Source organism: Lactuca serriola, chromosome 2 (genome assembly GCF_051521515.1).
Source record: "Lactuca serriola cultivar US96UC23 chromosome 2, Lser_US96UC23_V15, whole genome shotgun sequence".
NCBI classification, from domain to species: domain Eukaryota; kingdom Viridiplantae; phylum Streptophyta; class Magnoliopsida; order Asterales; family Asteraceae; genus Lactuca; species Lactuca serriola.
In genome coordinates, this window is record NC_136409.1 from 128,150,940 (window position 1) to 128,170,000 (window position 19,061).

At 34.3% G+C, this 19,061-nt stretch overlaps 3 protein-coding genes across 3 annotated transcripts; 2 read left to right on the forward strand and 1 right to left on the reverse strand.

Annotated features, from left to right (window-relative positions):
• The first annotated feature begins 100 nt into the window (after positions 1–100).
• Positions 101–2,825, forward strand: LOC145086788 (serine/arginine-rich SC35-like splicing factor SCL30A). Its single transcript, XM_079024627.1, has 6 exons — positions 101–235; positions 929–1,113; positions 1,223–1,300; positions 1,857–2,018; positions 2,195–2,332; positions 2,410–2,825. The coding sequence occupies exons 2-6, from the start codon at positions 932–934 to the stop codon at positions 2,699–2,701; spliced, it is 852 nt and encodes a 283-aa protein (XP_078880753.1). The 5' UTR covers positions 101–235; positions 929–931; the 3' UTR covers positions 2,702–2,825.
• A 9,430-nt stretch (positions 2,826–12,255) lies between these two features.
• On the forward strand, positions 12,256–14,949 carry LOC145089564 (serine/arginine-rich SC35-like splicing factor SCL30A). The gene is made up of 4 exons (XM_079027988.1): positions 12,256–12,285; positions 14,070–14,230; positions 14,336–14,467; positions 14,568–14,949. Exons 1-4 carry the CDS (start codon positions 12,256–12,258, stop codon positions 14,854–14,856), a joined length of 612 nt encoding a protein of 203 aa, XP_078884114.1. The 3' UTR covers positions 14,857–14,949.
• A 2,954-nt stretch (positions 14,950–17,903) lies between these two features.
• LOC145089565 (uncharacterized) lies at positions 17,904–18,938 on the reverse strand. The gene has a single exon (XM_079027989.1). The coding sequence runs from the start codon at positions 18,936–18,938 to the stop codon at positions 17,904–17,906; it is 1,035 nt and encodes a 344-aa protein (XP_078884115.1).
• Between the last annotated feature and the right edge of the window lie 123 nt (positions 18,939–19,061).

Genomic DNA, 19,061 nt, shown 5'->3' on the forward strand with positions numbered 1-19,061 from the left:
CCCAAACACCTACTTTATTTGTATTTTATTTTGGAACTTTTGAATTGAGTAAATATCTTTAAATAGTTGAAGGACTATTCATGAAATTGTTGGAATATCTTTCAATTTGTCTTTTCGAAAAGTTGCCCTAGCAAATAAAAACCCCAGTCGGCATATCCTCGCCGTCTTCATCACTCGAGTCATCCTCTCGCGGTCTTCTTCCAAATCGTCGAGATCTCTTCTGCATAATTTACAGGTATTTTCTACCTCTTCTTTTGAACTCAAATCAATCTCTCATGTCATTAGAAAAGCACTTTTAATTTCTTCCGGATCTCGTTTTCGTTTACATTCGGAATCGTCGTATTTCACTTCGTTATCTTTCTCTCCTATGCTTGCTAATTCATATCATACTCGCCTTTGTTTTTGGATAATTTGGTGAATATTTCACTGATAGTTGCTTACGCACGTAATTTCGAACTTCTATTCATTTACTTATCGGTATTAGGGTTTGCTAACGAACTTTATAACTTTATTGATTATGTATTGATTCTTTTTCAGCTCTGAGTTCTTAGCTTACCGATTTGCTTTGTGGATAAATAATGTAATTGTAATTCATAGTTAAAGCCTCAAAATTTCATGTTAACTGGCGTTATTTTGCAATTTTATTGGGTCATCTAGTTAATGTTTGAGTGAAAGGGATATAGTTGAAGATAGACATTCATACTTGTTAATAAACTGTTTATCTTCATAAATTTGTGCATTTATACTATCTGGAACTGTATAAGTAAGGTTTTAAGCTGAAAATCAATTGATGAGTTTCATTCTATAAGAACTCCATCTCTGTTTTTTATCATCATAGTAGTTCTTTCTTTTATGTGGAGCATTCTTCTATTCTTATATTGATACAAATTTTCTATTGTTTTCTCATATTATTGAACATCACTTTCAGTAAATGGGTGGAAGGAGCTACTCTCCTTCACCTCCCAGGGGTGGCCATGGGAGGAGAGGAAGGAGCCCCAGTCCAAGGGGTCGCTATGGTGGTGGTGGTGGTGGTGGAGGCGGAGGTGGTGGCCGGGGAAGAGATAGAGATCTTCCAACCAGTCTTTTAGTTCGCAATCTTCGCCATGATTGCAGGTTTGTTCTTACTTACACACTATTTGTCAAATGTCAAAACATTGTGATAAGTTTATATGTTCTTATTGTTTTATAATTAATTATTAATTATTAATATTAATATTTTCAGGCCTGAAGATCTCAGAAGGCCTTTTGGACAATTTGGTCCCTTAAAAGACATCTATTTGCCAAGGGACTATTACAGCGGGTGAGCTAATAATAAATAAACAATCATAACAAATTTATATCTTTTTTACTTTCTACACACTAAAAAGTAAAAACTTTATCCAAAATTGTTTTTTAGTTTCTACACACTAAAAAGTATGATACCATGTTATTATGTTGTCTCAAATTGGGTTTTATATTAAGTTGTTGAGATTCAACAGTTAAAAGTTTTGAAGACATGATTCAAGTAATAAGAGTAGTGAAGATGAGAGAAGGAAATTAGAGTTTGATTTCATTTGGAAGATATCAAGATTTCAAGTCTTGAAGAATTTCAAGTCAAAGTCAAAGTCAAAGTCATATTAATATTCACATTTGCAAGGTCAGCAGCCATGTGCTTGCTTTATCTGCTTATGATGATAACAACAATAACAACAATAACAATAATCATAACCAATTAACCATAACCACCATTCAAATCACTACAACTTTTAATTTTTATATAATTTTTTTACTTCCATGAGGCTGTTAAACAAACTTATTTTTGAGTTTTGACATTATAACTTTTGTTTTTATAATTTATTTTTTATTTTATTTTGTAGGGAGCCAAGAGGGTTTGGATTTGTTCAATTTCTTGATCCCGCTGATGCTGCTGAAGCTAAATATCAGATGGATGGTCAAATTCTTATGGGCAGACAGTTGACTGTTGTGTTTGCTGAAGAGAACCGAAAGAAGCCTACTGACATGAGGCAAAGAGAAAGGAGGTAAATCTACTTCCTTATTATTAAATTATTATTTTTTTATTAGTTTTTATAACAAGTAGATTTTTTAAGTTGATTGCAAAAGCTAGTCGTTTTTCTTAAAGGAATCGGAATGTAATCACTCATTCCATTCCTTGACCGCTTCCATTCCGAGGTTGTAACAATTTTTATTATTTCAGAGGCGGATCCGGAAGGCCTAGCGATCGTAGGCGGTCACCCCCACCGCGCTACTCCCGCTCTCCACCGCCACGCTACGCTCGTTCGCGGTCCCACAGCCGTGAATACTCCCCTCCTCCAAAGCGAAAGCAACACGTTAGGTAATAAATTAATAAAAATTGTATCATTCACAAGGGTATTTTGGTAATTTTCTCATTAACAATTTTTTGCTAAATAGGTCAATTTCACCTAGAGAGAAAAGACACAGTCGAGAGAGGTCATACTCACAGTCTCCGGTGAGACCGCGGTCACCGCCTTACGATGGGCCGCCAAGGAGCCGGAGCAGAAGTCCGCCCGTTGACCGGTCACCGCCGCCCTACAACGGGTCAAGGAGCCCGAGCCGTAGCCCTGTAAGGGACCGGCGCGGTGCACCCAGGGACCCGAGCCGGAGCCGGAGCCGTAGCCCAGTGGCTCGGGGCGGTGGATACTCGAGGGGTGAAGCCGATGTGGATGTTTCTCCTAGCCCGTGAGAGGTGAGTAGTTTTGTGAAACATGATTGTTGGTTGGTAGACAATGGTAATGTACTTTATGATGAGATGTTATTGTTCTTGTTCTACTACTACTACTACTACTTTATGAATGTTTGTTTTTGAATTGTGTTGGTTAGACAATTTTAATCTTGTGTTGCTTAATTGTGACTATATAGATAGAATCTATCTATAATTCTAATATGGGGATGTGGTGATGACGTGGCATAAACTTAATTTTGGTGGGATGAAAATTACTTTATCCACCATATATGTTTTTTAGAATGGCAATGGTTTTATAAAACTAGCAAGAAGCCAAGGATAAAACAAAGTCAATTGATTATTTGACAACCAAAGAAGTGATTTGCAAACCATGTGACACAACTTAAAAGAACACTTACATCTATTATGAGTAAGCATACTTAACAATATTGTCAAAACAAAGGCTTTCTTAGAGGTAATTGGACTAAACAATTACTTATTTCTGAAATTTTAAATTTGCCACCACATAATGAGGAACACCTCTTCAAGATACCCGTCACCTTCTCCAATACACATCATTCTCACAAAGAGGACACGTTGTTTTGTTTGTCATTGGCGCTATCTTCCATGGTAAGTGGGTTTGTAATCCCAATTGATAATTCTTTATCATGTATTTTTTTTTGTTTAACTTTTGTGATTCCCCCTACAAAATGATGCAATATATTTTTTTTAGGGAAAATGACAATTTAGCCCTATAATGTTTTTGGAATTTGTCGAATTAGTCTCAAAGCTATTTTGGGTGTTTTATGGGGCATAAAGTTGGAAGTGACCTGTCGTTTTAGTCATTACAACCTATTTTAACACTGACATGGATGGAACGATGTCGTTTTTGTGTTTACATGGTTACATCACAATACTCTGACTGTTCATTACACGCCTCCATATATAACAACCATTCGTGCCCTAAATTCGTTGTAATAGTTAGGAAACCAAGTTTTGGATGTAATCTACTGCTATGTACTTATTAACATATATGTAAACTCATGTAACCCAGACAAATGAAAACATATTTTATGAGTTGTAGTCTTAAAAACCCTAAGATCGAAAATGTATATGTATTTTTATACTTAAAATAGTATTACGTAGGTTTGTTATTATATAAAACAATTTGAATGCATGTTACCCCATAAACTAAATGTATTGTTGATTTCCCATGTGAGTTATTACAACCATGCTAAAACCAAAGTTGGCCTGCTGCGACGTTCTTCAGGCGTCGGAATGTTAAGCATTTGCCACCCCAGACCTGCCAGTCTAGCTGTAGCTAGCAACTTAGGTGCGAAATTGTCAGTCCCGTATAGATCTATATACAAATGTCACGCTCTCTTACCGAGATTTTGGTTATCATTTAGGACATTAATATGTACTCTGGTAGGTATGGTGAAGACTTTGTCTCACATAATTGTTTCAACAAGTTTACATGTTAGTGTAATGAAAACCTGTATATCTGACACTTTTCCATAGCATTCACATAGTGTATAATAATTATATACTTTTATATAATTATATTGTCTTGTCCCAAAATGTTATAATAGTGTTAATGACACATAAACTATATATATATATATATATATATATATATATATATATATATATATATATATATATAGTCAATATCAAATGAGAAGAAAAATTTTGGAAGGAAGGTAAGAAATTTTTTATATGTATATTTTCTTAGCAAAAAAATGAAATGAATCATTAGATGATTCAAAAGTAAGATGATGCACAAGAAAAAATTCCGAAAAGAACACCTTCATGATTCACTTTTAGGTAAATCAAGAAAAAAAATTCACTTTTATAACAATTTTAGTGAATATCAACAAAATCATCATAAAAATGATCATCGAAACGCTTTTTCGGGATTTTTTTTTGATAAATCATGTTATTATTGATTCGTTTGTTTTGTTCGCTAAAAAAATAAGTCGAAAAAAATTTTCTTACATTCCTACCAAAAAAGATTTCTTACCGAATATATATATATATATATATATATATATATATATATATATATATATATATATATATATATATATATATATATATATATATATATATATATATGGGAGCGTTCAATCGAGAACATTTCTTATCGCGAGAATATTTGAGAACAAATTTGAAAAACGCAATTTTTTTTAATTAAATTTATAAAATAATATTCATATAAATCAAAAAATAGTTATAAACAAGTAAAAAACTCACTAACTAATACCACTCGCCACCCAACCAACACCACCACCCATCACTAACCACCACCACCACTAACCACCACCCACCACCATCCACCATCACCACTCACCACCATTACCACCCAACCACCACCACCCCCACACACCTCCACCACCAATCACCACCGTCTGCCACCACCACCCACAACCACTACCTACCACCCATCACCACCACCCGCCACCACCACCCACCACCCGCCACCACCACCCACCACCACCAACCACCACCCACAACCACCACCCGCCACCACCACCCATCACTAACTACCACCCACCACCCATCACTACCCACCACTCACCACCACCACCACCCGCAACCATCACCACCACCATCACCACCACCATCACCACCCAACCACCACTACCCGCCACCACCACCCACCTCCACCACCCATCATTACCGCCCACCACCACCACTAACAACCATTACCTATCACCCGCCACCACCCACCACCCACCGACCACAACCACTACCCACCACCAACCATCACCACTCATCACTACCCACCACCCACCACCACCCGTCACCCAACAAACACCACCCATCACTAACCACCACAACCCACCACCCATCACCACCCACCACCACCCGCCACCCACCGCCACCACCACCCATCACTAACCACCACCCACCACCCATCACTACCCACTACCCATCACCACCTAACCACCACCACCCGCCACAACCACCCACCTCCACCACCCATCACCACCGCCCACCACCACCACCAACAACCATTACCTACCACCCATTACCACTACCCGCCATTACCAGTACCCGCCATTACCACCCATCACTACCAACCACTACCTACCACCACCGCCACCACCCGCCACCACCTACTACTCACCCACCACAACCACCACCCACCACCACAACTACCACCAACCATCACCACCCATCACTACCCACCACCCACAACCACCCGCCACCCAACCACCACCACGACCCATCATTAACCACCACCACCTACCACCCATCACTACCTACCACCACCATCACCACCCAACCACCACCACTACCCACATCCACCACCCATCACAACCGCTTGCCACCACCACCCATAACCACTACCTACCGGCCATCACCACCACCCGCCACCACCACCACCCATCACTACCCATCCCCACCAACCACCACCCACCTCCATTACCCGCCACCACCACCCATCACTAACCACCACCCAAGCACTACCACCCACCACAACCACCCACCTCCACCACCCATATCCACCGCCCACCACCACCACCAACTATTACCTACCACCCATCACTACCTATTACCACCAACCACTACCCACCACCCAAGACTACCCACCACCACCACCCACCACCCACCCACCACAACCATCACCCACCATCACAACCACCATCACTCATCACTACCCACCACCACCCATCACTACCCACCACCCACCACCACCCGACACCACCACCACCACCACCACCACCAACTGCCACCACCATCACCACTCACCGTCATCACCACCCGCCACCACCACCCACCCACACCCACCAAAACCACCACCCATCACCATCACCACCACTTGCAACCACCCACCACCACCCATCACCACATAGCACCACCACCTATCACCACCACCCCCACCTACAAAGATTTGTTATTGTATTTTTGATTCATTAGTTTTTCTCGTGTATATAATCACATGTGATTATATGTATCGAATCATATATGATTTATATGTTATTAAATACATATAATCACATGTGATTAAATATACGTGAAAAACTAGTGACTAGAGAATGCAAAAATGAATATTGTCCATGTAAATCGTATATGATTAGATGCATATAATTACACGTGATTATATGTATTTAATAAAATATTATTTACTTGGGCCGTATTCATTTTCGTGTTTTCGATTTAATAATTGACATCGTGCATTACATCACATGTGATTATATATATTTAATCACATATGGTTTACATGGAAAATATTTGTTTTCACGTGTTGATTCAATAGTTGTTCTTATATACTTAATCACCTGTGATTATATTTATTTAATCACATATATTCTTATGTAAAATATTTATTCTTGCATCGATTCAATAATTGTTCTAATATATTTAATCACATGTGATTATATTTATTTAATCACATGTGATTTATGTAGACAAGTTTCATTATTTCTTTCTCAATTCAATAGTTGTACTCATGTACTTAATCACATGTGATTATACGTATCAAATCGCATATGATTTATGTTGATGATATTCATGATTTAATATTTTTTTCTTATGTATTTAATCATATGTGATTGTATGTATTAATCTATGATTAATGTGGAAAAAGAAAAACTATTTAATCAAAAACGAGAAAATGAATCTTGTGTACAGAAATCATATGTGACAAAATGTACAAGAACAACTATTGAACAAGAATGTGAAAATGAATATTGTCCATATAAATCATATCTAATTAGATACATATAATCTCATATAATTAAGCACACAAGAACAACAACTGAATCGAGAACGCAATATAAATATTTTCCACATAAATTATATGTGATTAGATACATATAATCACATGTGATTATATGCATTTAATCACATATGATTTATGTGGATAATATTTATCTTTGTGTTCTCAATTCACTAGTTGATTTTGTGTATATAATCATATGTGATTATATGTATCTAATAGCATATGATTTATATAGACATCATTATTTTTTGTCCGTATAATCATATGTGACTAGATACATATAATCACATATGATTATACGTATTTAATCACATATGATTACAGTGGACAAAGAACAATTATTGAATCAAAAATGTGACAATGAATCTTATCCACATAAATCATATATGATTGGATAAATATAATCACATGTGATTATATGTATTTAATCAGATATGATTTATGTAGACAATATTTATTTTTGCGGCTTAGACTGAATAATTTCTTTTGTGTAATTAATCACATGTGATTATATGTATATAATCACATATGATTTGAGGTGGACAAGATTCAATTTTTCCTTCTCGATTCAATAGTTGTGCTCATGTACTTAATTACATACAATTATACATATAATCACATGTGATAAATTACATGAAAACAATTATTAAATCGACAAAGAAAAAATGAATTATGTCCACATAAATCATATGTGATTATATGTATTTAATCATATATGATTAATTTGGATAAAGATTTGTTTTCGCTTTCTTGGTTCAATATTTGGATAAAGATTCGTTTTCGTATTTTCTATTCAATAATTTTTCTCATGCATTTATTAATATATGATTATATGTATTTAATCACATATGATTCAATATTTGTTCTAGTGTATATAATCACATGTGATTATATGTATCTAATCACATGTGATTATATGTATCTAATCACATATGATTTATATGGACAATATTCTTTTTGTTCATATAAATCATATGTGATTAGATACATATAATCACATGTGATTAGATACATTTAATCACATATGATTAAAGTTGAGAAAAACAATAATTGAATGGAGAACATGATAACGAATCTTGTCCACGTAAATCATATGTGATTGGATACATATAATCACATATGATTATATGTATATAACCACATATGATTTATGGTGGACAAGATTCATTTTTGCCTTCTCGATTCAATAGTTGTGCTCATGTACTTAATCACATACGATTATACATATAATCACATGTGATAAAATACATTAGAACAACTATTGATCGACAAAACAAAAATGAATTGTGTCCACATAAATCATATGTGATTAGATTCATATAATCACACGTGATTAGATATATTTAATCATGATATGTGCATATTTAGTGTGTATTTAGTATAGTTTTTTATTCATATATTAGCTAAATTATCGCATATTATGGACAAAAGGTACTTAAAAGTGTTAAATTATGTTTTTCAGTCCAAAGATGAAGCTCGGAAGCAAAAGGAAGCAAGAGAAGCGGTTAGGAGCTCGAGAGTGGAATGAAGAAGGAAAAACACTAAAAAAAAGCTTCTACTCGTCGAGTCAGATAGCTACTCGACGAGTCCGGTCGAGGAATCAGAAGGATAATGACTCGGGATCCCAGATAGTTATCGCAATACGGGGAATGTGAGAGGGACTCGATGAGTCACCACTTGACTCGACGAGTCGGATCGCTTATTTAAAGATAATTTCACAGATCGATGAGGGAGAGTTCTGGGACGATTCAGAAGTATCTTGCTATGATTGAGAAGCCTGAAAAGCCCTAGAAGACGACGAAGGAAGCTAGAATTCAATTCCGGAGAGTAATTAAGGCAAAATTTCATCATTCCATTTATTCTTTTGTTTATTCATCATGACTAAGCAATTTGACTTTGAATGTTTGCTGTTATTTACTTTAATTATGAGCTAAAACCTTTAGACTCCTGTTTGGGGATACAAAGTTGACAATATGGTTTGATTGATTGGTAGGATTAATTCTAAGTTGGTGAATTTTTGTTATTTTAGCTTGCTAAAGAACCTTGTGTGTGAATAATAATTAATTTTCTGTTAATAGGAAGATAATTGATTAGCATGAACATCTATTGATTATTGTCCTCATATGATATATTGTGACCACATAGTTATATGTCTAGGATTAATGAATATGAAACTAGAATTAATAAGAAAATTGAGTAAATTCATGTGCAAGCTTGTAAGATGACCATTAAACAAGAGGTTAATTAAAAAGACTAAATTAGTTAACTATTGCAAGTCTAACTTAACCCGAATAATTAATCTAGTAAATAATATTAAATTAGACAATTGGCCACTGTTTGAGTTAGTTTATTTGCTAAGGATTAGGGTAGTGAACATGAACCTAATCACTTGAATCGGTAACCAACGAAAGAATTAATCCATTGCACTATTACCTTAAAAATCAACCATAGAGTTAACCAAGTTGAACTAAACAGAAGTTCCTTTCCAATTATTGAATCTAGTTAAATCGTTATTTTCTAGCTTTAAATTAGTAATAATTAGTAAGTTTCTAGTCTTGTAAAACTAGAGAACAACCCCTCTTTTTAATTAACTTAGATTAAATTAGTTTTTAGTTTAATTTGCCGTTCCCTGTGTTCGATACCCTGCTTATTTAGCTATATCACAATTGATAGGTTCACTGCCTTTTGTGTGTTATTTGATAATTAAAAGTAGGTTTAAAACTAGTGGGTGTTACACACATCAAATCACATATGATTAATTTGGATAAAGATTTGTTTTCGTGTTTTTGGAATATTTGTTGTCGTGTATATAATCACATATGATTGTATGTATCTAATCATATATGATTTATATAAAAAAGATTCGTTTTCATATTTTCCATTCAATAGTTTTTCTCATGTATTTAATCACATCTAATTATATGTATTTAACAACACATAGTTAGAGTGATTGTGTGAACAAAGATTTGTTTTCGTGTTTTTGATTCAATGGTTGTTCTCATATATAAAATCACATGTGATCTTATGTGTCAAATCACATATGATTTATATAGACACAATAATTTTTTGTCCATATAAATCATATGTGATTAGATACATAAAATCACATGTGATTAGATGTATTTAGTTACATATGATTAAAGTTGACAAAGAACAATTATTGAATCGAGAGCGCAATAATAAATCTTGTCCACATAAATCATATGCGATTCAATAGTTGTTCTCGTGTATTTAAATACATACAATCACATAAATCATATGTGATTATATGAATTTTAATCACATAAATCATATATGATTAGATACATATAATCACATGTGATTATATTTTATGTGGACAAGATTCATTTTCATATTTTCAATTCAAGTGTTGTTCTATTGTATTTAATCACATATGATTATATGTGATTAAATATATATAATCATCTATAGTCAATATGATTGTATGTGGTTAGAATAAAATTTTATCTCTATTATTTATTTTTGTTCTTGTGTATATAATCACGTGTTATTATATATATCTAACCACACATGATTTATATTGACGCAATTTGTTTTTGCGGTCTCGATTCAATAGTTATTTCTCGTATATTTAAACATATTATATATATATATATATATATATATATATATATATATATATATATATATGTGATTAACATACCATTGATGTTGAAAATTGAATTCTACAAGCTCATGTATATGAACCATATTATTTATTTGATATAGAATAATGACACAAACGGTCCTTATGATTTGCGAATTTTATAGTGTTTAGTCGAAAATTGAAAACTTTTTAAATTTTGGTTCTATATTTATGTTATTTTTAATTTTAATATTTATTTTTAGTTTTCATATTATTTCTAATCATTATTTGAAGTTTTAAAGGACATAAGAAATCAATATTGTAACAAAAAATTTAATAATCATAAAAAAACATAAAGACGTTGTTTGTTTGTTTGTTTTTTTTGTTTGTTTTGTTTTTTGTTTTCTTTTTGTTTTTTTTTTGTTTTTTTGTTTTTTGTTTTTTTTTGTAATTTACTCTTGCATGTATTAAAAGTAACTAAAACATAAATGACGTTTTTTTGTAAAGCACATTGAAGATCCATAATTCTATAATTCCATATAATATGGTCCCCTCTTACACTTGATGATTTAGATAAACTTTTGAAAACATTTGCATAAATGTTTAATGATGTTAGTTATTGCACCAAAAATGGGGAGCTGATGCCTCCGCTTTACGTATAAGTTATCTAATTTTTACAGCCCATTAGCATTAGCCCGAAAGTTATCTAATTTTTATACCACCCAAATAAAATGTAACGTAAATCTTGAAAAGTCAAAATAGAGAATTTTCTTACCAAACGAATTTCCAAAGCAGACGACTGGCTAACTCCTCCGGCGACATCTTCTTCTTCGGTGACTCCCTCCTCCAGCAAAGCTTTCTTCTCCGACGAAGTTGGAGATTCAAATCCTCTAGATCGCACCCGATTTCTACTAGCAAAAACAAAGTTAAAAGAGCAAATGTCGTCACTGTGGTTGAAGTTGCAGCGTTATCGTTTACTTTCGATCCTTGCTATCATCTTCAGATGATAAATTTGGCAGTCTTCTGCCTTTTCCGGTGAAAAATTGAATGAAGGCTTGCGAAAAGGTTCAGGTACGAGTTTATGTTTCAAAAATGGTTTATGAGTTTGTTGTTGGAAGTGAGGCCTCACCAGGACTCACTATCGTTGGTAGTTTCGAGCAACGACCAGGTGGCTGAGTCCATGATTTTTGCAGATCCTTTTCTGGTTTGCTCACTCATTTCTTCTACTCTTCACTCAAACAGAGTGAGATGAGGGAAATGACGGTACGTGAAGATGTAGAGGAGGTGGTATGTGAAGGGCGGAGATCACAATAAGCAAACCTGGAGATCGGGAAATGATATCGGGAAACCAAACAGATCCAAAGAGAATGAAGAAGCAGATCAATGATTCCGACGAAATTAGTGTGGTTTCGACATCATTACGGTAATTCCAGTGACATTAAGGTAGTTCCGACGACGTTAGGGTGGTTCCGATGTCATTACGGTGGAGGTCCGTTGATGGTGACGGTGGTCTCAAAAGATTTGTAGAGAGAGAGAATAAAAGAGGTATGGAGAGAGAGATAGAGAGAAATATAAGAGGGATATGTCCAGAGAGTCTCAAAAATGTTCTGATTGGAATATATATATATATATATATATATATATATAGGGTTAGGTTATTTTATTTTCACTATCTATTGTGTGTATGTATGATTGATTTTGGACCAATCATTTTAGTTATTTTAAGAAAGTAATTAATGCATATTACATGTTGAAGATATAATGGATATTAATTACATCTTCAGCATTTAATATGCATTAATTACTTTCTTAAAATAACTAAAATGATTGGTCCAGAATTAATCAATAATGCACACAATAGATAGTGAAAACATTTGAACCTAAGTCTATATATATATATATATATATATATATATATATATATATAAGGTAACATGTTTTAATGTTTTAGATGTTTATAAATAACATATATTATACATCTGATATAAATATATGAACTTTTAGTATGATAAAGTCAGTTTTCTAGTTTTTTACTTTCTTTACGTCACCAAACGGTAAATATTGAATTATGAACTTTGTAAAATTTGTTTTCTTACCTTTTTGTGACATTTAAGTCAAGTTAACCTTATATGAATAAAAAAACATATTTTAGGTCAAATCTCACAAAAATGGTACCATAACCTGGTTATGACCATTTTTGTTAGAAAACCTTATCTTTTATAGAAAATAATAGATTTTTAAGGTTTCTTTTTGTAAAACAAAATCCTTGGTATTTATAACTAGTTTCATAACATATGTCCAAAATAACATATTTTGATTTATATCCCACAAAAATAAAGTAATAACTTGGTTTTAACCATTTTTGCTAGAAAAGTCATATTATGTTAATAAAAACCCTAGTTTTTATAGTTTTGTTTTTATGACTTTCCTTACGAACATATATCATGCTTATACTCATTTTTCATATATTTGTATTTTAAACAACACACCACACACAAATGTTCATAATACTAGGTAATAAAATTATTTCATGTCGATAACACTTTTACACAACATAAAGATAAAGCATCTATAACAACTTGTATTATTATACAATTTTACTTGTACTTCCCCCTAAAACTTGGATAAAAACGAAAATAAGGGGTATGAACTCACATTGAGTGTTTTTCTTGGTGGATAAAGAGGTGAAGATGAATGATTTCAAGCTAAGAACACTTAAAGACACTTGAAGAACACTTGAAGGGCGAAATATCCTATGGATATTAGCACATTTTAATGTGTGTAATTGTAACAAAATTAGTATATATGTGTATAAAATCACTAGATTAGTAAGGAAAAACTTACCAAAAGATCAAGAACCAACTTATGGAGATTAATCACCATTCAAATCACTAAAAGTTTTAATTTTTATATAAATTTTTACTTCCATGAGGCTGTTTGTAAAATCTTGTCAGACTTTCTTTCTTGCTGACATTATCAAACAGCCTTAATCTTACATGGTAATAACACAAACTTATTTTTGAGTTTTGACATTATAATTTTTTGTTTTTATAAATTTTTTATTTTGTAAGGAGCCAAGAGGGTTTGGATTTGTTCAATTTCTTGATCCTACTGATGCTGCTGAAGCTAAATATCAAATGGATGGTCAGATTCTTATGGGAAGACAGCTGACTGTTGTGTTTGCTGAAGAGAACAGACTGAAGCCTACTGATATGAGGCAAAGAGAAAGGAGGTAAATTTACTTCCTTATTATTAGATTATGGAATCGTAATGTAATCACTCATTCCATTCCTTGACTGATTCCATTCCGAGGTTTTAACAGTTTTTATTATTTCAGAGACGGATCCGGACGTCCTAACGATCGCAGGCGGTCACCTCCACCGCGCTACTCCCGCTCACCACCGTCACGCTATGCTCGTTCCCGCTCCCACAGCCGCGAATACTCCCCTCCTCCAAAGCGAAAGCAACACGCGAGGTAATAAATTAAAAAAATATATCTTTTATAATTTATATAATCTTGTATTATTCACAAGGGTATTTTGGTAATTTTCTCATTTAACAATTTGGTTATATCGGTTGATTTCTCCCCGAGAGAAAAGACATAGTCGAGAAAGGTTATACTCACAATCTCCGGTGAGACCCCGATCACCGCCTTATGATGGGCCGCCAAGGAGCTGGAGCTGGAGCCCGCCCGTTGAGCGGTCACCGCCTCCCTACAACGGGTCGAGGAGCCCGATCCGTAGCCCTGTAAGGGACCGGGACCAGCGCGGTGCACCCAGGGACCGGAGCCAGAGTCCTGTGGCTCGTGGTGGATACTCGAGGGGTGAAGCCGATGTGGATGTTTCTCCTAGCCCTTGAGCGGCGAGTAGTTTTGTTAAACATTGTTGGTTGGTAGAAAATGTACTTTATGATGAGATGTTATTGTTCTTAATTGTTCTACTACTACTACTTCATGAAATGTTTTGTTGATTGCTTATTTTTAACTCAATAACTACTTTTTGATAAAGTGCTTATTATGGCTTTTTGAGAGTAGTTAAAAATTATTTTTGAGAGTGTTTTTGGTTTTACCAAACATCCAACATTTTATTTTTGAACGTCGATAAATATTTTTCTAACTTGATATCAAACAATAGAAAACAAATTTTTTTTTTATTTTTTTTTCAATTGTAAATGCTTGTCCTTCCAAAAATTATTTGTAACCTTTTGGGACACACTTTTTTTAATTAAACGTGATAACACTATTAAGTCCGTTTAGAATGACAAGTGCGTCTTTGTCTTTTCCGTTATTTGTATCTTTTTGTTGAAAGAGACCTTAGAAACTTAGAATCAACCAAATTACTTATATGAGTTCAAATCAAGTCTTAATTATCCTAAATTTTTGAGCTTCATCATTGCAAGTGCCAACAAAACGTGGTTGTGTGTTGTTTCGCTTCACCATCCACGGATGAAGACAACAAATCGGCGGAGGAGAGAGAAACTAACAGTCGTATGTTTGATTGTTTTATCGACTTTTAATTTTCTTTTTATTAAGCTTTTAAATTTTAATAACATCTTACATCTTTTACCTATAAATACTACACATTTTAACTATATTTTACACTTCTAAAGCAGTCTACTTTCTTTATTTATTCTTCAAAAATGGACCCAAACCAAAATATCCATCTACTCCAAATACCCCAAACAATCTAAGTGATTATCAAACTTACATGCAATTGTTGAATTTTCCAATCCAACAATCTTTATTTACTAACCTTGCATACGACCCATAATTCTACCAACATAACTACAACAACAATTAATTTAACTCCAATTTCAAGGTTTTCAACTTTCTCAACAATTCCAAACACAGTCATCTCAAGTTTATTATGTTAACCCCAAATTGTAAACCTCGACAATGACAACGAACGGGTCCAAGAAACACCACAACCATCTCGAAGAAGGCAACTAAAAGCAAAAGGGAAAAAAAGCAGTGGCTTGGAACAAAGAAGAGGAGGAAGCTTTAGCAAAAGTTTGGATTTTCATATCGTGTGACTCAAGAAGAGGCAACGCACAATTTAGAGAAAGTTTTTGGAATCATATTTTGGATCACATTCAAGCGCTACTAGGAAGGCTAACAGATCGGTCGTACGATGCAGTTAACAAAAAATGGTGTGATCTACGGGCGACTTGCACAAAGTTTAATGACATATTTGAGAATCTAAAAAATATACAGAAAGGTGGTTGCAACGACTTCAACATTTTGTCAACTGCGTGCTACCAATTTATAGTTACCAACAATGGTAAACCATTCGGTCACCAAAAAATGTGGGAAATTTGTTGTAAGGGTCCAAAATGAGTCTTTAATCTGGAGACGTTGCATTCAGACTCGACCACTGGCTCCAACAAAAGACCAAGAACTTCCGATTCGGACGTGGGTTTTGGCCTAGACCTCAATGATGAATTCAAGGTTGCCTAGGTAGAGGGTCCACCGGAAGTCCAACTTCGTCGACCACTAGGAAGGGACGAAGCAAAACAGACGTCGTATTCAAGCGGAAAAGCAACGACGAGTACCAATCAACGGAGGAAGCTCATACGGTAAATCGTTCTTACCGATCTTCAAATCATAAACATAAAGCCTCAACCAGATCTCGACCTGAAAAATCTAACGATATTTCTAAAAATCCAAAAACATGTCTGCGATAAATATGAAAATTAGGTTTTAATATTTATGTTTTAGTTGGTATGTTTTATGTTTTTTAAGTAATTTAGGATTTTATTTTATTTTTATGTTTTTGAGTATTTTAGGATTTAAGTTTATGTGTTTTAAATTAATGTAATGTGTTTTTAATTTAATGTGTGTTTTTTTTGAATTATATTTTTATTTTAATCTAATAATGTCAAAAAAAGAAAAAAAAATGTTGTCGAGTGGTAACCATTTCCGAGAGCTAGTGGTTTGGTAGTGGAGCTGACATGATGCTGAGATGACATCACTTTTTGAATGGGTTAGGTGTGACCGTATCTCTTATCCTTAATAAACATTCATTTACAATAAATTTATTAGAGTTATTCACATTGATCTTCCTTTTTTTTTTTCCGTTCACTTATATTCTTCCCAATAAATAAACTTAGGCATCCACAATGGAGAGTTTAATGAAAAAGTTGAATGAGGTGTCATGCCTACTTGTTATTCAATGGATACAACTCCATCATTGTGAAATGCCACCTTGGCATTCAATGGATTTGGAGTTCAATAACCATTGAACTCTTCAATGGGAAAAAGGAAAGTATTTAAATCTTTAAATAAATATTCTTTTAATATGTTCCATTGAACTTGTAGAGTTTAATGCATTGTGGGATAATTATGAATAGAGTGTTATGGAATAGTGAATGATGATGTGGTACTCCATTGAACTTTATAGAGTTCAATGCATTGTGGATGCCTTAGGAGTAATGATCTTATCCCAATCTTCGCACTTTCTTATTTTTTATGTCGTTAAATTAGACTCGCGCATATTTGATAATGTGTAGTTCATGTCAAGTATGTTATTTTATATCTTTTTATGTCTTGATGAGACGGTATTTTTCTAGTTCGCATGTCATTAAAGTCGTATTATCTAGGAGTTAATTAAATATTATCTTATATCTTATTTAAAGTTACATTCTCATCACATCAATTATATTATTTGTTGAGCTTCTAAGTTTAATAATCATCTATGATTGATTGTACCGGGACAACTGGACAAGAACTTAAAGTAGAAACCAATGTATATTACCAAAGCAACAAGGTAAAAATTTTCAACAGAATATGTATAAACTTATTAACGGATAATATCGACCCTTGCTTAAATCTCTACTATCTAACAAAAATCCAAAAAACGGTAAATTAGTTTTGATGGAATTCTGGTTCTTCTTCTTTCTTTTCTTTTTCATTTTCTTTTTTTAGAGCTAGAAGCCACCCATTTCTTCATGCCAGGAACTGAAAAAAGACTACCCCGATACATATGAACATATGACCATCTATCTTCCCAACCAACAAGATTGACTTCATGGAAACCCCCGTTTTTGACTTTGTAAACAAACAACCGTTTCCCAACCTCGGTTGTTACTAAAATGTCTCCAGAAATGTTCCAAAAACCTACAATCTCTATACATTGATAAGTAAGAGGTGGTTTGGAATCAAACTGACATTGGATCATCCATTGATCATTCTGCTTCAATACCCACAACTCCATGGTAAAGGAGTGGGTACTATAATACACTAATCCAACTTCACCATGCAAATCAACCAACATAGTTTCAACCCAATCGTCTCCTGTTTTTCTAGGAGGATCAATCAGCTCGAATTCCTCCTTTCTTATATCAAAACGTACCACTTTCTTTCTGTGATTGGGTGGTAATGGCTCATCAAGAAACCCAAAACGTACAATATGCCTCATTTGTTTATGACGAAACCCTAACCAATGCAAACATGCATGTGCGAATATACCCTTACCCTTCATGAGATAACGTGGGATTTGGGTTATCTCTCGCCATGAGTCAGTGCCCAAGACATGCACCATGGTATGCACTGTATACATTCTCTTCCCAATCTTCACCAAGGCTGAGGCCAACATCTTGAAAGTGTTGGTAGAAGCATCGAAACCAAGGCCAGATGATTGCATTATGTTAATAGGTGGCAACTCATAACGTTGATTCCTTAGAGGATGGATCACAGACAGAGTGGTTGAAGGAAAGTCGGTGTCGCTGTACTCCGATAAATAGAGTAGCCCATTGCAAGAACCTCTAATGCTGTGACTGTTATACTCATAGAACGGCGCCTTACATTCAAACTCCAAAACCGAGTCCTTTTTCGCCACATCTTTTTTGGATTTAGTGATACAAAAAAGAGTTAGAAGGTCGCAACCAGGATCAGGGTACACTCTCAACATGATCAGAATGAGTTCTTCTGCTACTCGATTCATCTGGATGATGGCAAGGTTAGGTTCATCGATATACTTACACCACTATTTGCATACACACCGGAAACGATCCAAAGATTTGACCGGCATTCTTGACAGGATGTCGTAGATGAGGTCTGCCGGCAA